Source organism: Echinops telfairi, unplaced genomic scaffold (assembly GCF_000313985.2).
Source record: "Echinops telfairi isolate 266 unplaced genomic scaffold, ASM31398v2 ScPeMD7_655;HRSCAF=1070, whole genome shotgun sequence".
Classification (NCBI taxonomy): Eukaryota; Metazoa; Chordata; class Mammalia; order Afrosoricida; family Tenrecidae; genus Echinops; species Echinops telfairi.
Window position 1 is genome coordinate 30,742,139 of NW_022104553.1, and position 16,435 is coordinate 30,758,573.

Consider the following 16,435-nt stretch of genomic DNA (forward strand, 5'->3'; position numbering starts at 1 on the left):
CAAGTGAAAGCCTCTCCTCTAGACAGCTCCCATTGCAGAGGGTACCAGCTCTGAGTGGGGTGGCTGGCAGCAGCCCTGGTGGGCAGAGGGCAAGGTCTGGGGTCTCCTCAGTAGGGACTCCGATCCTGGTCTCTCCTGCACGTCCCCAACCTCACCAGTGGCCCCTTGGAAGGCCAGTGAAAGGCTCCTTAAGCAAGCAGCGCTGTGAGACTTAATGAGGGCAGAGGCAGGGATGAGGCTTAGCAACAGGCACTCTGAGGATGGATTCTGGGAGCTCAGGGCAGTGCCCCAGTGTGGCTACACCATGGGCATCTGGACGAACTGTCTGGCCTGGAGTCACTGGGGTCCCATACACTAACCAGCAGGGACCCTTCCCCCCACCAGTACTCAGAGGGATGGGTAAAGCTGGGAACATAAAGTGTGTGTGGGGCGGGGTGGGCTTCCTTCCGAAGCTGCCCACCCCCACCCCAGGATCTGGGTACGTGGTTCATGAAGGGCACCCTGGAGCTAAATATAACTGGGGCTGGGCAGCTGTCCCAGGCAGGGCTGAGCAAGGAGGACAGTGTGTCTTGTCCCCACCCTGGCTCTTTCCTGTGCCAGGCCCCGGGGTGGGTGGGATCCTAGCTGCCTGGGCCTGAAGCAGAGAGCTTGTAGCCCAGGAGACCCCCTACACCCACCAACAGTCCCCCCCCAACACACACACCAATAAACAAGAGGCTTCGCCTTGCCCCCAGATCGGGGAGCTATGGGGTGCCAGTTGGGTTAGCCCCAGCTCTGTTGCTAGGACCCTGAGTGCTCAGGAAGGTGACACTGTGGTTATACAGTGGGGTGCTAACCATAAGGCCAGCGGTTTGAACCCACCAGCTGCTCTGAGGGAGAGAGATGAGGCTTTCTACTCCTGCAAGAGTTAGTCTGGGAAACCTGTAGGCTCTGCACGAATCAGCATCGACTTGGTGGCAGTGGGCCTGGTTTGGGTTTGATGCTCTCTTCTCTTTCAGCAAGTCCCAGAAGGCCATGTTTGTAAAGTACTTGCCCAGACCAGGGCTGACCCTGATGAGACCCCTCTCAGAGCTGCCTGTTTGGGGGATGCCCCCAGCCCCTCGTCCCCAAACCCAGAAGCCTCACTGGGCTCCACCCTGCACCCCCGAGTGCTCAGGACCCCAGGTGCAAATTACAGGGTAGGACAGGCGCCAAGGGACCAGCTGTGGCTCTGTCCCTTGCTCCCTGGGCAAATCCCTGTCTCTCTCTGAGCCTCAGTTTCCACCCCTGTAACCACAATATCAGGTGGTTCTGAGGCCCATGGGACCCACCCAGCACAGGATCCTGTTGGGAAGGGAGCCCCCCCTGCAAGACATGGGAGCCAACCCCCTGGGAGCTCTGCTGCCTGCTGGGAGGGGCTGGGGAAGGACACAGAGACCAGGACCCTCTGAGAACGTCAGAGAGGACCCTTGGGTGGGAAGGCAGCAGGAGAGTGGGTGCGGCAGGCAGAAGGCTGTGTGTGTGTGGGGGGGAGGTCCCTGTGTTCTCTGTCCTGGTTGCTGAGGGTGGGCTATGAAGGGCTATTGTGCAGCTGGGGGGCGGGTGGGCAGGGTGGAATTCGGCTGGGCATAGCCAGATGGCCCATTGTTTGTGGGAATGTGCCTCGTGAGGCCTGCCCTTTCGCTCCGCAGTGGGGGTGGACAGGCTGGCATGTCAGGTGGGCCCCAGCCAGCCCTGAGTCAGGGAGTCGGGGGTGGGGCAAGCTGACAGCAGTGTCCTAGACCCAGAGCAAAACTGCTTGTGACTTCCTTCTCAGAAAGTCACCTCCAGACAGGTGGCTTGGCCTCTCTGAACCTGCTCTGACAGGGATCAGACCGTCCCTCAGGGAGGCAGGGACCAAAAGCTCGTACTCAATCCCTCCAATGGGTTATTATTCCTGGACAAGGGCTTACGGTGCCCTACAGGACAGGGTAGAACTGCCCCTGTGGGTTCCCAAGGCTGTAGCTCTTTATGGGAGGAGACAGCCTCCTCTTTCTCCTATGCGGTGGCTGGTGGTTTCCAACTGCGGACCTTGCGGGCTCTTAGGCTGTTCTTAGCAAGACCAATGATAGAAAAGTTTATCAAGCGCTTACCATGGGCCAGGCCCCTGTCCTCAATGCGAACTCATGTATCGTCCTGGCGCCCAGGGGAGACCGACCGGGACTTACCTTCCTGGGCCACAGACCAGGGACCTGAAGCTGTGAGACTCAGGCATCTATCTGAGTGCTACCTGTCATTAAATCATTAAATCGTGGGTTTGGGCTCCTGGGCCAGCCACTCAGTCTGGCTTTACTGTGAACTTCCAGATGCTCCCCTACCTGAGACAAAGGTCTTCCCAGCCTCGTTCCCCAACCTGCGCATGGTGCTAGGGTAGGTCGGAGGGGCGTGGCAGAAGCTGGTCCCAGGAAACAGTCGGTGGGAGTTAGCAGGAGATGATCAAAATCAAACGGGGGTACTCCTTGCCATCGAGTGGACGCTGTCTCCGAGGGGCCCTATAGGACGGGTGGAACTGCCCCTGTGGGTTTATGAGACTAACTCTTCAGGGAAGTGGAGAGCCCCTCTTTTCCCTGGGGAGTGGCCAGTGGTTTCCCACGGCATAACCCCCACGCCCCCAGGGCTCCTTAGAGCTGATGAGACTGCCCCTGTTACCCTTCTTAGAGCCCCAGACCCAGGAGGCCCAAGTTGCCAGCGGAGAGCTTGAGGTGAGTCCTGACCGGCGCCCCATCCCCCCCCTCACCCCCGCTGGCCGTCCCTGGCCTGCACAGAGCCTCATGCTCTGGTGTCTCCCTGACAGGCAGCAAGACCCCAGGGGAAGGGCACACACCCTGTGGACATCTGTGCGGCGTCCCAGGCGGGGGTCCTGCTAGGAGGGGGTGCCTGTGCCCAGGCCGAGGTGAGAACACACACCTACCCTGTCCTCACCCCTGCGCCCAATCGGTGGCCATCCCCTCCTGGCCTCAAGCCCCTGTCTCTGTGCCCCCCAGGCTCAGAGGCAACTGCTCCATGCAGAGCTGAAGCTGGTCCTACAACAGAAGGAGCAGCAGCGGTGGGAGCCTGGGGCCCAGGAGACTCCCAGAGGAGCCATGGAAGGCAGGAGCCGGAGTGCTGAGGTGAGCATTCTCTGGGGCGTGGAGGGTGCTGACCAAAGCAGCCAGGAGACCGGTCTTGGCTTCTCTGTGCCTCCGTCTCCTCATCTGCGAAAGGGCACTAGCACATGGGTCTCGGTGAGGGAGGAAGGAAAGGAGCGCCGGTGGCGCTGTGGGCTAGGCACGGGGCTGCTACCTGCAGGGTCGGTGGTTCAAACCCACTAGCCAGTCTGGAGGAGAAAGATGAGGCTGTCTGGTCCTATACAGATCCAGTCTCGGGGACCCAATAGGAGGCAGGAGGAGGAAGTCCGGTGGCATGATGGTTTACGGATTGGGCGGCTAACCAGAAGGTCAGCAGTTTGAAACTCCCCTCAAGGGAGAAAGAGGAGGCTTTCTGTGATCCTAACGCAGCGGTTCTCAACCTGTGGGTCACGACGCCTTTGGGGGTTGAACAACCCTTTCACAGGGGCTAGCCGATTCATCACAGTAGCAAATGACAGTGATGAAGTAGCAATGAAAATCATTTTAGGTTGGGGGCGGTCACCACCACCTGAGGAACTGTATGAAAGGGTCGCGGCATTAGGAAGGTTGAGAACCACTGCCCTAAAGAGTTACAGCCTGGGAAACCCACACGGAAGTTCTACTCTGTCCTACTGGTTCACTGAGAGTTAGGATCAACTTGGTGGCAGCGCGTCGATGGGCTCCACCAGGAGTGTTGGTGGCGTAGTGGTTACATGTTGGGCTGAAGCACAAGGTCAGCAGTTCGAAACCACCAGCCACTCCTAGGGAAAAAGAGGAGGCTTTCTACCCCAGTAAAGAGCTGCAGTCTCGGAAACCCACAGGGGCAGTTCTACCCTGTCCTACAGGGTCACTAGGCGTCGGCCTGGACTCGGTGGCAGTGATTCTGAGATGTGTCTGACCTGACTCATTGGCAGCAGGTTTGGTGTTTTGTTTTTGGTGCTGTGAGGGGGGGGGGAGTAAAAACCTGATTGGCAGCCTAACACCTAACGCATTATGCACCCGAGCTTCAGGGCACAGTCCCAGCCATGCTACTTCACCGGGCATCCCTAGGCAAGTGGGCTCGCCTCTCTGAGCCTCAGTTTCCCTGTGGGTGAAATGGGGCAACCTTCCCCACCGGGAGGCTGTGTGTGACTCACTCTTAGACCTGGGCAGCCTCCTGGAACATGTACTGCCGGCACCGTGGCAGAGCCAGGCAGTGGCACGGGCTGGCTCTATTCTATGCGGGCCAGGCCCCGAGTGGCTCAGCTTTGGACAAGTCGGAGCAGGGGAGGTGGAGGGGGCAGGGGGCTGGGGCAAAACTCAAGGCCACTGCTTACAAGATAGCCTACGGAGTCTGGGACCGAAGTCCTGTGGTGTGGCCATAACGTCACACGTGGGCAAGTCACGTCACGTCTCGAGGCCTTAATGTCCTCCTCTCTGGCTGGTTAAGACCGTGGCAAGGATGCTAAGAGAGGCTGCACTCAAAGGGCTTAGCCTGGGGCTTGCCAAGCAAAGGGGGGCGGTGATGATGGGCATACTGCATGCTCTCTGCTGCCCTCTCCTTTCCCTTCCAACTTTGTCCCTGTTCCCCCACTTCCCAGTCCAGACCTGATCCCCACCTGCCTCCCCGCAGTCAGCCTCCAGCAGGTGTCAGTTCACAATCCAGTATGCCCAGGTCATCCAATCGGACAGCAAGGCAATCGGCCCAGAGAGGGCAAGGTTCTCCCCTAGGGACACGCAGCAGACTGATCCCCGATAGATGAGGAAGCCAGGTCTCTCACTGCCACTTCCGGGAAGCTCTGGTGTGAACCCCACTCTGCTGTTGGGCCTGTGCCAGGGCGGCACCATTTACAGCAAATGCCTGAAATGCCACGTCTGCCGGGCCACCATTCCCTACCCACACACCCTCCCCACTTCACTGGATTCCCTCTGCTGTGGGCGTTGGGCGGGCCTTGAGGTCACTAAGACCACAATGGGGCGGTTTCACTGCCATCAAGCCCCCAGGGAGGCCAGTCTCCCCCTCACACCCCATCCTGAACCCCAAAAGTGCTTTCTTCAGAATCCTATGCCCACCCGACCCCTTGTGCATTCCCCAAGGCTCCGCCCTGCCTGTAGAATATTTGAGGGGGCGTCAACAAGTCTGTGGGAATGAGATTAACTCCCTTCCTCTTTCCCACGGGCTTTCTGAAGCCCCCTGGCACCTCCCTAGGAGCCCTGGTGGCACAGTGGTTACACATGGGGGTCTGCAAGGTCAGCCGTTGGGAACCACCAGCAGCTCCGTGGGAGAAAGACAGGGCTTTCTACTCCCATCAACAGTGACAATCTCTGTAACCCACAGGGGCAGTTCTACCTTGTCCTATAGGGTCGCTCTGAGTCGGCATCGACTGGATGGCCCTGAGTATTGAGTCTGTCCCCTCCGTCCCCTTCTCTGGCCCTGCACGTCCTGGCCACCTCCATACATCTCTGCCACCCCGTTTGCAGTCTCTGGGTCACGCAAGTTGGAAGGTTGGAACCCACCGGGTGGTTCCTCTGAAGACAGGCACGATGGTCTGGCCCCTGCGCGCTCAGGAGTCTCAATAGCTTTCTCCATTACAGTCAGGTCAGCCCCTTGCGGCCTCTCCTCTCTGGAGCCTGCTTCTCTACCCCATCCTCCCCCACCGGCCCCGCCCTTCGGTCTCTTCATTTCCTGTCGCCAGTGCTAGTCCTGGTGGTGTAGTGGTTAAGGGTTGGGCTGGATCCACAAGGTCAGCAGTTCAAAACCTCCAACAGGAGGATGAGGCGTTCAAGTTCTAGCCTGTCCTGCAGGGTCGCTAAGAGTCCGCATCGACTCCATAGCTCTGATAGCTTTCCGACTCGCGGGGCCCCTATAGCACAGGGTAGAACTGCCCTCTAGGGTTTCCAGGGCTGTCATGTTTAGAGGGGCACACCGGCAGGTCTGGTCTCTTACTAAGGACTGGTGGGTGCGAACCGCCAACCTTTCGGTTAGCAGCCCAGTGCCGTGCCATGGCGCAGACCAAGGTTCCCTAGCGGACCTTGACCGCGCCCCATCACCCCGCCCATTCCGACCTGAGCCCCCAGGAGTGCGCGCCCCGGCCCTGTAGTTGAACGGACCCGCGGGCCGCTCGCCCGTGAGAGGCGCTTTGCAGCCCCGACGGCGGGCTCCGACGACCCATGGCGACCCCTCGGGGCCCTCCCCAGGAGCTGAGGCGGGCGGAATTGGTGGAGATCATCGTGGAGACCGAGGCGCAGACCGGGGTCAGCGGCATCAACGTCGCCGGCGGCGGCAAGGAGGGCATCTTCGTCCGCGAACTGCGCGAGGACTCCCCGGCGGCGCGGAGTCTCAGCCTGCAGGAAGGTGGGCGGGGCCTGTGGCAGGGGGCGTTTCCTAGGGGCGTGGCTGTCCCTCCAGGGGCGGGGCTAGAAGGCCAGGTGGGCGGGGACTGGCTGAGGGGTGTGTGGGCGTGGCCGGCGGCTAGGAGGCGGGGTTGGGTTAAGCCTTAACCGTTAAGGGCTTGAAGGGGGTTTTGAGCTTCTTTCTACTTTGCGTGGCAATTGTGCGGCGCTGCCCCTCGAGGTCTCTCGTGGGTTCCAACCCCAGATCCTCCATTGACTAGCTCATGATCTTTTTCTGCCTGCTTTTTTTTTCTTTTTCAATCTGGTACTTACTTCTCTGAGTTATTCTGAGTCAATATTTGAAAACACATAGCTAAGTGGTTCATGGTAAAGTAAGCACGAGGCGGTGGTGGAAGTAGACGCCGTCGATTCTGACCCACAGAGGTCCTATGCACAACAGAATGAAACACTGCCCTGTCCTGCCCTAGCCTCACCATTGTAATGTTTGAGCCCGTTGCTGAGCCACTGAGTCAATCCATCTCGTTTCTTTTCACTGCCCCTCCACTTTACCAAGCATGATGTCCTTCTCCAGGGAGTGGTCTCCCCTGAAACCATGTCCAAAGTATGTAAAAGAAGTCTCAACACCTTTGTCTCTAAGCAACAGCTGGCCACATACTTCTCCCAAGACAGATTGGCTGGTCCTTTTAGCAATAAGCCTCAGTCACTGTCTGTAGTTGGGTCAGGGGGAAAGGGGTGAAGTTAAAGCTTGGATGAGGTTGGGAGGGGAGCTTAGAAAGTGAGCAATGACTTAGAAAACAGATGAGGCCAATGGCATTCATGCATGCAACAATTATTTATTTATATCGATGTAACAACGATGAAAAATACAACTTTCCTCTAGTTCCTAAAGGTTTCCTCCCCGCTCCCACTACCATGACTCGAATTCGACCTTGCAAGTCTGGCTAGACCAGAGGAGGTACACTGGTACAGATAGGAACTGAAAATCCAGGGAATCCAGGGCGGATGAGCCCTACAGGACCAGTGGTGTGAGTGGCGAAACAGGGAGGGTAGAGGGTAGAGGAAGGAGGGAACCGATTACAAGGGACTATATGTGACCTCCTCCCTGGGGGACAGACAACCGAAAAGTGGGTGAAGGGAGACGTCGGACAGGGCAAGATATGACAAAATACCAATTTATAAATTATCAAGGGCTCATGAGGGAGGGGAGAGCGGGGAGGGAGGGGAAAAATGAGGACCTAATGTCGGGGGTTTAAGTGGAGAGAAAATGTTTTGAGAATGATGAGGGAAATGAATGTACAAATGCGCTTTACACAATTGATGTGTGTATGGATTGTGATAAGAGTTGTATGAGCCCCTAATAAAATGATTTAAAAAAAGGAAGCAGTAAACAAGAAAAGAAAAACAACAAAAAACAATTATTTATTTATTAAGCACCTTCTATTTCCAGATCTAGGAGCCCTGGTGGCATAGTGGGTTAGTCATTGGGCTGCTAAGGGCAGGGTCAGCAGTTCAATCTACCACTTGCCCTGAAGGGGAAAGATGAGATTTTTTTGATTCTGAAAAGATTTACAGCCTTGGAAACCTGCTGGGGCAGTTCTAGCCCATTGTAAAGGGTCACTATGAGTCAGAATCGACTTCGTGACAGTGTTTGGTTCTGAGGTTATTCTCGGACACTGTTCTAGGTGCTTGGGCTGCAGCAGTGACAAAAGACAACAGATTTAAGCCAAATAAGTATAGATGAGGAGCCTGGGTGGTGGGACAGCTATGTGGTGGGCTGGTAACCAACCACAAGCTCAGTAGTTTGAATCCATCAGCTACTCTGTGGGAGAAAGATGAGGCTTTCCACTTGTGTAAAGACTGACAATCTGAGAAACTCACAGAAATAGCTACACCCTGTCCGATAAGGTCACTAGGAGTCAAAATCCACTCGATGGCAGTGAGTTTTGAGGGAGGAATACAGAATGAAGTGGAAGGTGATGTGTGCTTTGGGCATCTGGAGAGAGGCTATACTTTTGAGCAGAATGGGCAGGGGAGGGTAGAAAGGCCCAGAAGTAGGGAATCGAGCCATGGGGCATCTGGAAGAACATTCCAGACACAGGAACAACCAGTGCAAAAGTGGGAGCATACCTGGCTCGTGACAGGGAGAACCAGGAAGCATGTGAAGAGAGCAAGCGATGAGATCAGCAAGGTAAATCCTCCTTGGAAGGGAGGACAGTGAGACTAAATCCAACTTACTGTGGACAGGTTGTCAGGAGAGACCAGTCCCTGGAAAAGGACATCATGCTTGATAAAGCAGAAGGGCGGCAAACAAGAGGAAGTCCTCAAGGAGAGGGACTGGCAATGTGGCTGCATCAATGGGCTCAAACCTAACCATTGTGAGGATGATTCGGGACCAGGCCGTTTGTCCTTCTGGGTGCCTAGGTTCTCAGTGAGTGGGGACCAACTCAACAGCACCTAGCAACAGGGTCGGCTGGCTTCAGGTCAGAACCCAGAAGCAAACTCACTGCCTTGGAATCGGTGTCCATTCATAGCGACCCTCTGGGACAGGGTCAAACTGCCCTGTGAGTTTCCCAGACTAACTCTGGTGGGAGTAGAATGCCCCGTCTTTCTCCTTCAGAGTGACTGGTGGTTTCCAGCGGCCGGCCTTGCGGTTAGTCCTCCACCACACCACCAGGTAGGCTAGAAAACCCAAGCAGAATGTAATAAGAATATGGCTGGATCTACATTTTATGTGGTCTGACATTGAGCTATATGGCAAGTTATAAAGGTTCACTGCTTAAGGAAATTATTAGGGGAACAAAAAGGGATAAGGGAAGGACAATATGTGGAGGACTTTTAGCTCTGGTAGTGTGGTGGTTACACACCAGCCGCTCCTCAGGAGACAGATGAGATTCTCTGCTCGGAAAGTTAGTCTTGAAAACTCGCAGAGCAGTTCTACCCTGCCCTAGAGGGTCTTCATGAGTCAGATGGACTCCATGGCAGTCGAGTTTGGATGCTGTGTTTGGGGCTCCTCGTGAGTGAAGAGCTTGGGTTTTGTTCTGGAAGGGTTGTGAGCAGAGGAGGGACAGGAAGGGACCGTGTGGAAATGCTGTGTTAACAGTGGTGTGCTGGAAGCAGGAGACAATTGTGATGGTATGGGACTGAGATGGTGATGCGCAGGCTGGTGTTCGTGGAGGTGACGAGTCGGCTTTGGAAATGGTGAAGGCAGAGTCTTTCAAAGTGCATCTGTGGTGGGATGGAGAGAGAGGGGCTTCTGAACTGAAGATGGAGTTGGTTGTTCACAAAGGTGAAACATGGGTATGAGTTTGATTGGAGAGGAGAGCCCAGAAACGCACTTTAGGTCTGGTGTCTCCTGGGTACTCGGGCAGTGTTGCAGAGGGACAGTCTGAGGGGGCAGGGGGAGGGAGAGTTGGGCTGGAGAGAGACACTGGTGGAATCAGCATCTCCAAAGCAGGGGAGGCAGCCTGCAGGTGGAGAACAGCCTGACCTCCAAAGGACTGGATCTCGTTCAGAGGTCAAGTCCGCTGCGTGGAGACCCAGAAGGAAGCAGAGGGTGGCCTCCTGGAAGCGAGTGAATGATGGCGAGAGGACACTGGGTCCAATGCTGAGGACTTAGCCATGGGATTAAGTCAGCCACAGAGGCCACAGCCGTCCAGGTGTGTGCTGGCGGGGAGCAAGGAGGAGATAGAGATGCGACTGGAGCAAGCTCACGAGAAATGGGTGGGGCGCGTGGTCAACTCAATGCATTTTGCTGGGAAGGTGAGCAGATTGGGGACAAGAGGGCCAGAGAGAGTACAGTAAGCCGCCACGAGAGTCTGGGAGGCTGGCTAGACGGAGGGGACCATCTAGAAGTTTTTTTCTGAGTCTGTTGTCTCTGGCCATGGAAACAAGATCAAGTTAAAGTTGAGGATGGGCACGGTGGCAGGGTGCGGCCAGAGTGGGCGTGACCCTGCGCCGAGCAACCCCAAACTGGGCGGAGAGTTGCGTGACTCCATTTCCGCTCTGGGTGCGCGGGGCGCGCTGGCTCCCGGACGGGGGCGGAGCCGAGAGATGCCCACACCTTGCTCCCCCCGCCCCTGCCCTGCCCTGCCCGCAGGGGACCAGCTGCTCAGCGCGCGCGTGTTCTTCGACAACTTCAAGTACGAGGATGCGCTCCGCCTGCTGCAATGCGCAGAGCCCTACAAAGTCTCCTTCTGCCTCAAGCGCACTGTGCCCACCGGGGACCTGGCACTGCGGCCCGGGACCGTGGCTGGCTACGAGATCAAGGGCCCGCGGGCCAAAGTGGCCAAGCTGGTACGCGTGCTGAGCCCGGGCCCGGCCCTGGACTGCCCCGGCGACCCCAGCTCCGCGCCGTGAGCCCGGCCCCAGAGAGCACGGGCCATGCTCGATACTAATCCTACCGCTAACCTCCCCTCTCTGGCCCCTTCCTTTTCCCCTGATCTCTTCCCCGGGGTGGGGACCCTGCTCACTCCAGCCCAAGCACACACCTAGGCAGTCCCCAGGCCTGACCTGAATGGAGGATTAGGGTCCAGGGGGCCAGCTTGAAGGTCACTTGCTGCCAAGTGACCCGTGGCACAGTTCTTTCCAGCTCCGTGCCTCAGTTTCCCCATCTCTAGGATGAGGGTGCTGCAGAAAAGCCTGGGTCTGGACCTGTCGGTCTTGGGTGTCTGTTGCTAACGGACTGTCTTTGCCCTCCGCGACCATACAAGTACTGCCACAGGCAAGAACTGGGGGTGTGGTCTTAGGGCGTAGCACATCTCCATCCTGGGGCCAGCCAGGTGGGGCTCCTGGTGTCCCCCGCGGCCTCCCAGTGTCCCACCGCCTCCCGCCTCTCTCCTCTCTCCCCAGAACATCCAGAGTCTGTCCCCTCTGAAGAAGAAGAAGCTGGCCATGCCCGGGCCCCTGGGGGCCCCCGCTGACCTGGCCCCAGTTGACGTCGAATTCTCCTTCCCTAAGTTCTCTCGACTCCGACGGGGCCTCAAAGCTGAGACCGTCCAGGGTCCCGTCACAGCTGCCCCGGCCCGCCGCCGCCTGCAGCTGCCCCGGCTCCGGGTCAGAGAAGTGACTGAGGAGACCCAGGTCGCCCGGCTGGCTGCGGCTGCCCCTCCCCGCAGAAAGGGCAAGGCGGAGGCGGATGTGGCAGCGGGAGCCCTCTTCACAGCCCCCCAGGTGGAGCTCGTTGGGCCCCGGCTACCAGGGGCGGAGATGGGGCTCCTCCAAGTCTTAGCCCCCAAGGCGCCGGCAGAGGCAGCCCCCTCAGCAGAGGCAGCCGGTGGCTTTGCCCTCCATCTGCCAACCCTCCGGCTGGCAGCCCCAGCTGCACCTGCTGTGGAGCCCACAGCTGTGGGGGTCTCCGTCCCTCAAGTGGAGCTGCCCACCTTGCCCTCACTCCCTTCGCTGCCCACTCTCCCCTGCCTGGAGAGCCGAGAAGGTGCTGCGGCACTGACGGTGCCCACCCTGGATGTGGCAGTGCCCACGGTGGGGGTGGACCTGGCCTTGCCTGGCGCAGAAGTGGAGGCCCGGGGCGAGGCACCCGAGGTAGCTCTGAAGATGCCCCGTCTCACTTTCCCCCGCTTCGGGGCTCGGGCCAAAGAGGTTGCTGAAGGCAAGGCGGCCAAGGGGAGCCCCGAAGCCAGAGCCAAGGGGCCCAGACTTCGAATGCCCACCTTTGGGCTCTCTCTCCTGGAGCCCCGGCCCGCTGCCCCTGAAGTGGAGAGCAAGTTGAAGCTGCCCACCATCAAGATGCCCTCCTTTGGCATTGGGGTGTCAGGGCCTGAGGTCAAGGTGCCCAAGGCTCCGGATGTGCAGCTCCCCAAAGTGTCCGAAATCAAAGTGCCCGAGATGGCCATGCCCCACGTGCCACTGCCGGAGGTGCAGCTGCCGAAGGCTCCAGAAATGAAGCTCCCCAAAGTGCCCGAGATGGCCGTGCCCGACGTGCGTCTCCCAGCCGTGCAGTTGCCCAAAGTCCCGGAGATGAAGCTCCCCAAGATGCCCGAGATGGCCGTGCCCGACGTGCACCTCCCGGAGGTGCAGCTGCCGAAGGTTCCAGAAATGAAGATGCCCGAGATGAAGCTCCCCAAGATGCCCGAGATGGCCGTGCCCGATGTGTCCCTCCTGGAGGTGCAGCTGCCCAAAGTCCCCGAGATGAAGCTGCCCGAGATGGCCATGCCCGACGTGCACCTCCCAGTGGTGCAGCTGCCGAAGGTTCCAGAAATGAAACTCCCGGAGATGAAGCTCCCCAAGCTGCCCGAGATGGCCGTGCCCGATGTGCCCCTCCTGGAAGTGCAGCTGCCGAAGGTGTCGGAGATGCGGCTGCCAGAAGTGCAAGTGCCCAAGGTCCCGGATGTGCGGCTCCCCAAGGCCACCGAGGTGAAGCTGCCCAAGGTTCCCGAGGTGCAGCTCAAAGCGGCTGCGGCCGAGCCAGCCGAATTTGCCTTTAAAATGCCCAAGATGACCATGCCCAAGCTGTTGAGGCCAGGCTCCCCACCACAAGGCAAGGCAGTAGAGACAGGAGCTGAGGTCTCAGGGAAGTTGGTGACCCTTCCCTGTCTGCAGCCGGAAGGGAGCGGCGAGGTCCGGGGGGTTGCCCCATCCCTCACTCTGCCCTCGGTGGAGATAGACCTGCCAGGAGCCCTCAGCTTGGAGGGCCAGGTCTCAGCAGGCGCCTTACAGAAAGTGGAGCTGACCCGGGGCCCTGGTGTGGCAGCCGCGGTGGGGGAGGTGGGCTTCAGGGTGCCCTCAGTTGAGATCGTCACTCCCCAGCTGCCTGCAGCGGAGGGCGTGGAACAAGCCCAGCGAGAGGTGGCAGAGACCAAAGGAAAGCCCTCCTCCAAGTTCTCCCTGCCCAAGTTTGGACTCTCGGGGGCCAAGGTGGCCAAGGGGGAGGCTGAGGGGGCTGCGCTAGCCACCAAGGTCAAAACGTCCAAGTTTGCCATCTCCCTCCCCAAGGCTCGGCCTGGGACAGAGGCCGAGGCCAAAGGGGCAGGAGAGGTGGGCCTGCTGCCCGCCCTGGATCTGTCCCTCCCCCAGCTCAGTCTGGACGCCCACCTGCCCTCGGTCAAGGTGGAAGGGGCCGACGTCGACGTCAAGCTCAGGGGCCCCAGGTTTGCCTTGCCCAAGTTTGGGGTCAGAGGCCGTGATGTGGAGGCTGCAGAACTAGAACCGGGGGCGGCGGAGCTGGAGGCCAAGGGCTGGACTTGGGATGGGAAGATGAAGATGCCCAAATTGAAAATGCCCTCCTTTGGGCTGGCTCGGGGGAAGGAGGCAGATGTTCAGAGTGGGCGGGTCAGCCCAGGGGACAAGCTAGAGGCCACTGCCCGGCAACTTAAGCTCCCGGAGGTGGAGCTGGTCTCCCTGGGGGCCGAGGGGGAAGGGCGAGGCGAGGGGGCAGTGGCAGTGAGTGGGGTGAGGCTCTCTGGCCTGCAGGTCTCCACCAGCAGGCAGGTGGTCACAGAGGGCCAGGAGGGGGCACTGAGGATGTCCCCGCTGGGCGTCTCCCTGCCCCAGGTGGAGCTGACTGGCTTTGGGGAGGCAGGGCTGGGTGCCACTTCGGGGCAGCAGATCGAGGGGCCAGAGGGCACGCCAGGCTACAGGGTCCAGGTACCCCAGGTGGCCCTGTCCCTGCCTGGCGCTCAGATGGCCAGTGGTGAGCTGTTTGTGGGCGAGGGCGTGTTCAAGATGCCCTCTGTGACCGTGCCCCAGCTAGAGCTGGACGTGGGGCTGAGCCGAGAGGCCCAGGTGGGCGAGGTGGCCTCGGGTGAGGGCGGGCTGAGGCTGAAGATGTCCACGTTGGGGGCTGGAGCCGGGCTGGGGGCCGAGGGGGCGGAGGAGCACTCCGCAGGGGCCGAGCGCACCTTCCGCCTGTCCCTGCCTGAGGTGGAGCTCTGGCCACCCGCCGTGGGCAGCCACGACGAGTACCAGGTGGCAGAGGGCGAGGGCGACACCGGGCACAAACTCAAGGTGCGACTGCCCCGGTTTGGCTTGGCCAGAGGCAAGGAGGCTGGCGAGGAGGGCGCAAGGGTCAAGAGTCCCAAACTCAGGCTGCCCCGTGTGGGCTTCAGCCAGGGCGAGGCGGCCGCCAGGGAGGGCTCCCCCAGCCCCGAGGAGGAAGAGGAAGAGGAGGAAGAGGGTGGTGGGGAGGGGGCCTCAGGCCGCCGAGGCCGAGGCCGGGTCCGCCTGCCCCGGGTTGGCCTGGCCGGCCCCTCCAAGGCCTCTAGAGGGCAGGAGGGCGAGGCCTCCCTCAAGTCCCCTGGTGGACAGAAGTCACCCAAGTTCCGATTCCCCCGGGTGTCCCTCAGCCCCAAGGCCCAGAGCCGGGACCAGGAGGAGGGTGGCTTCAGAGTCCGCCTGCCCAGTGTGGGGTTCTCAGAGACAGGGGCTCCAGGCCCCGCCAGGATGGAGGGGGCCCAGGCCGCGGCCGTCTGAAGCTCCTGGCAGAGGAGACCCACCTTGTTTCCCCCCACTCCCACCCCATTCCCCCAATCTGTCCTCTATGTGAAATAACTAGCACTAACCCTGACCAGGGCGGGAGGTGGGGCGACTGACCAGGGCAGGGCCTGCAGGGGCATGCGTGCTGCAGCTCGGCCTTGCCTCGTGAATAAAGTAATCCTAGAAGTAGTAGCTCATGTCCCAGCCTCTCCTCTGTGTGTGTACGTGTGGGTGTGCACGTGTGATGGACAAGGAGGGTGGAATCCCAGAGGGGAAGTTTGAGGGTGCACTCAAGGCTGGCTAGAGGGGAGCCTCCGGGGCAAGGGAGACATGGGCCACCTTTGGTCTGAGATTTGGGGAGACCTTGGAGGCAGGCACAGGTGTGGTGGGGCTGTCCCAGCCCCTGTGGGACCCTCCCCCCTGGTGGGGGATCCACCCGTCCAGGGGAGGCTTACTGTCTTGGGGACGGTCTTCCCCACCCACGGCCTCATCCTGGTGCCTCCCCGCCACCAAGGGCGTGGCCTGCCCCTCCCCTTCCAGTCTGGCTGGTTTGGGTGCCCAATGCAGGCCCCGCCCAGGAAGGTCCCGCTGTCCCTGCTCAGAGCTGTCTCCTGCGATTTGATTTGGGCACTGGGGCCCTCAGGGCGGGTCAGAGCCAAGCCACACCTATCCCCCCACTTCCTCACATCTGCCCTTCCCACTGTCTTCAAATCTCTGTCCTCACCCACGGCTTCTTCCATCCCCGGGAATGAGGGCTTAGGCCCTTGAATTATCACAGACCACTCCCAGCCCCCTACCTCCCCCTTCCCCAACACACACTCAGGCTTCCCTTCCACTTAAGCCCCCCAGGCCTCTGCCCCAGCACAATTTCTCTTGGTCCCCACCAAACAGTCGGCGTTATCACCGCTAATGAAGCACCCCTTCCAGGTGCCCCAGCGCTGGGTGGGTGGGTGGGGTCCCCTGAGACCACTCTGGGGCCCCAGTACTCCTGTCCTGACCTCTCAGGGCCCATACCTTTTCCAGAAAATTCTCTCCTCCCTCCCTTTCCTGTTTCCCTTCTACCCTCTACGGCCACACCCCTCCCTCCGGGGGCCTCCACCAGTCACCTCTGACAGCTTCCAACTCCCCAGTCCACCTGGGAGGCCACCGGCCAGAGTCGCTGCTGACTACACGGCGCCCCCGTGTGCTGCAGTGTGGAACTGCTCCATGGGGTTTACTTGAGGACAATCGATGCCGAAGTTGCCGGTCAGGCTCGGTGGGTTGTAATTTTTAGACTCATGACAGGGAAACCCTGCCCACAGCCATCGAGCCAATTCAGACTGAGACTCTTGATGACCCTACCGATACAGGGTTTCGAAGACTAACTTTAAGCAGCACACAGCCTCATCTTTCTCCTCTGAGCCTGCTGGTGGGTTTGAACGCCTGCCCTTGCAGCCCAGTGCCCCACCCACAGCACCACCAGGGCTCCTTTGGAGCGGGAGAAAGTTTTCCCTGAGTGATGTTCCATTCCATAACATGGAACTATTAAGATTATCCAACCTGAGGAGGCC

General features: G+C 59.5%; 1 protein-coding gene across 1 annotated transcript; it reads left to right on the forward strand.

Moving 5' to 3' along the window:
• The first annotated feature begins 3,054 nt into the window (after window positions 1–3,054).
• On the forward strand, window positions 3,055–15,011 carry PRX (periaxin). The gene is made up of 4 exons (XM_004710333.3): window positions 3,055–3,128; window positions 6,303–6,459; window positions 10,555–10,751; window positions 11,307–15,011. Exons 1-4 carry the CDS (start codon window positions 3,102–3,104, stop codon window positions 14,880–14,882), a joined length of 3,957 nt encoding a protein of 1,318 aa, XP_004710390.2. The 5' UTR covers window positions 3,055–3,101; the 3' UTR covers window positions 14,883–15,011.
• Window positions 15,012–16,435: the final 1,424 nt, after the last annotated feature.

What these genes read in the sequence shown, in the direction of transcription:
- PRX (XM_004710333.3), top strand. Translation starts at nt 3,102, where the DNA reads ATGGAAGGCAGGAGCCGGAGTGCTGAG. An exon ending in GAGTCTCAGCCTGCAGGAAG is followed by an intron (nt 6,460 to 10,554) that starts GTGGGCGGGGCC and finishes CCCTGCCCGCAG; the next exon opens with GGGACCAGCTGCTCAGCGCG. An exon ending in GGGCCAAAGTGGCCAAGCTG is followed by an intron (nt 10,752 to 11,306) that starts GTACGCGTGCTG and finishes CTCTCTCCCCAG; the next exon opens with AACATCCAGAGTCTGTCCCC.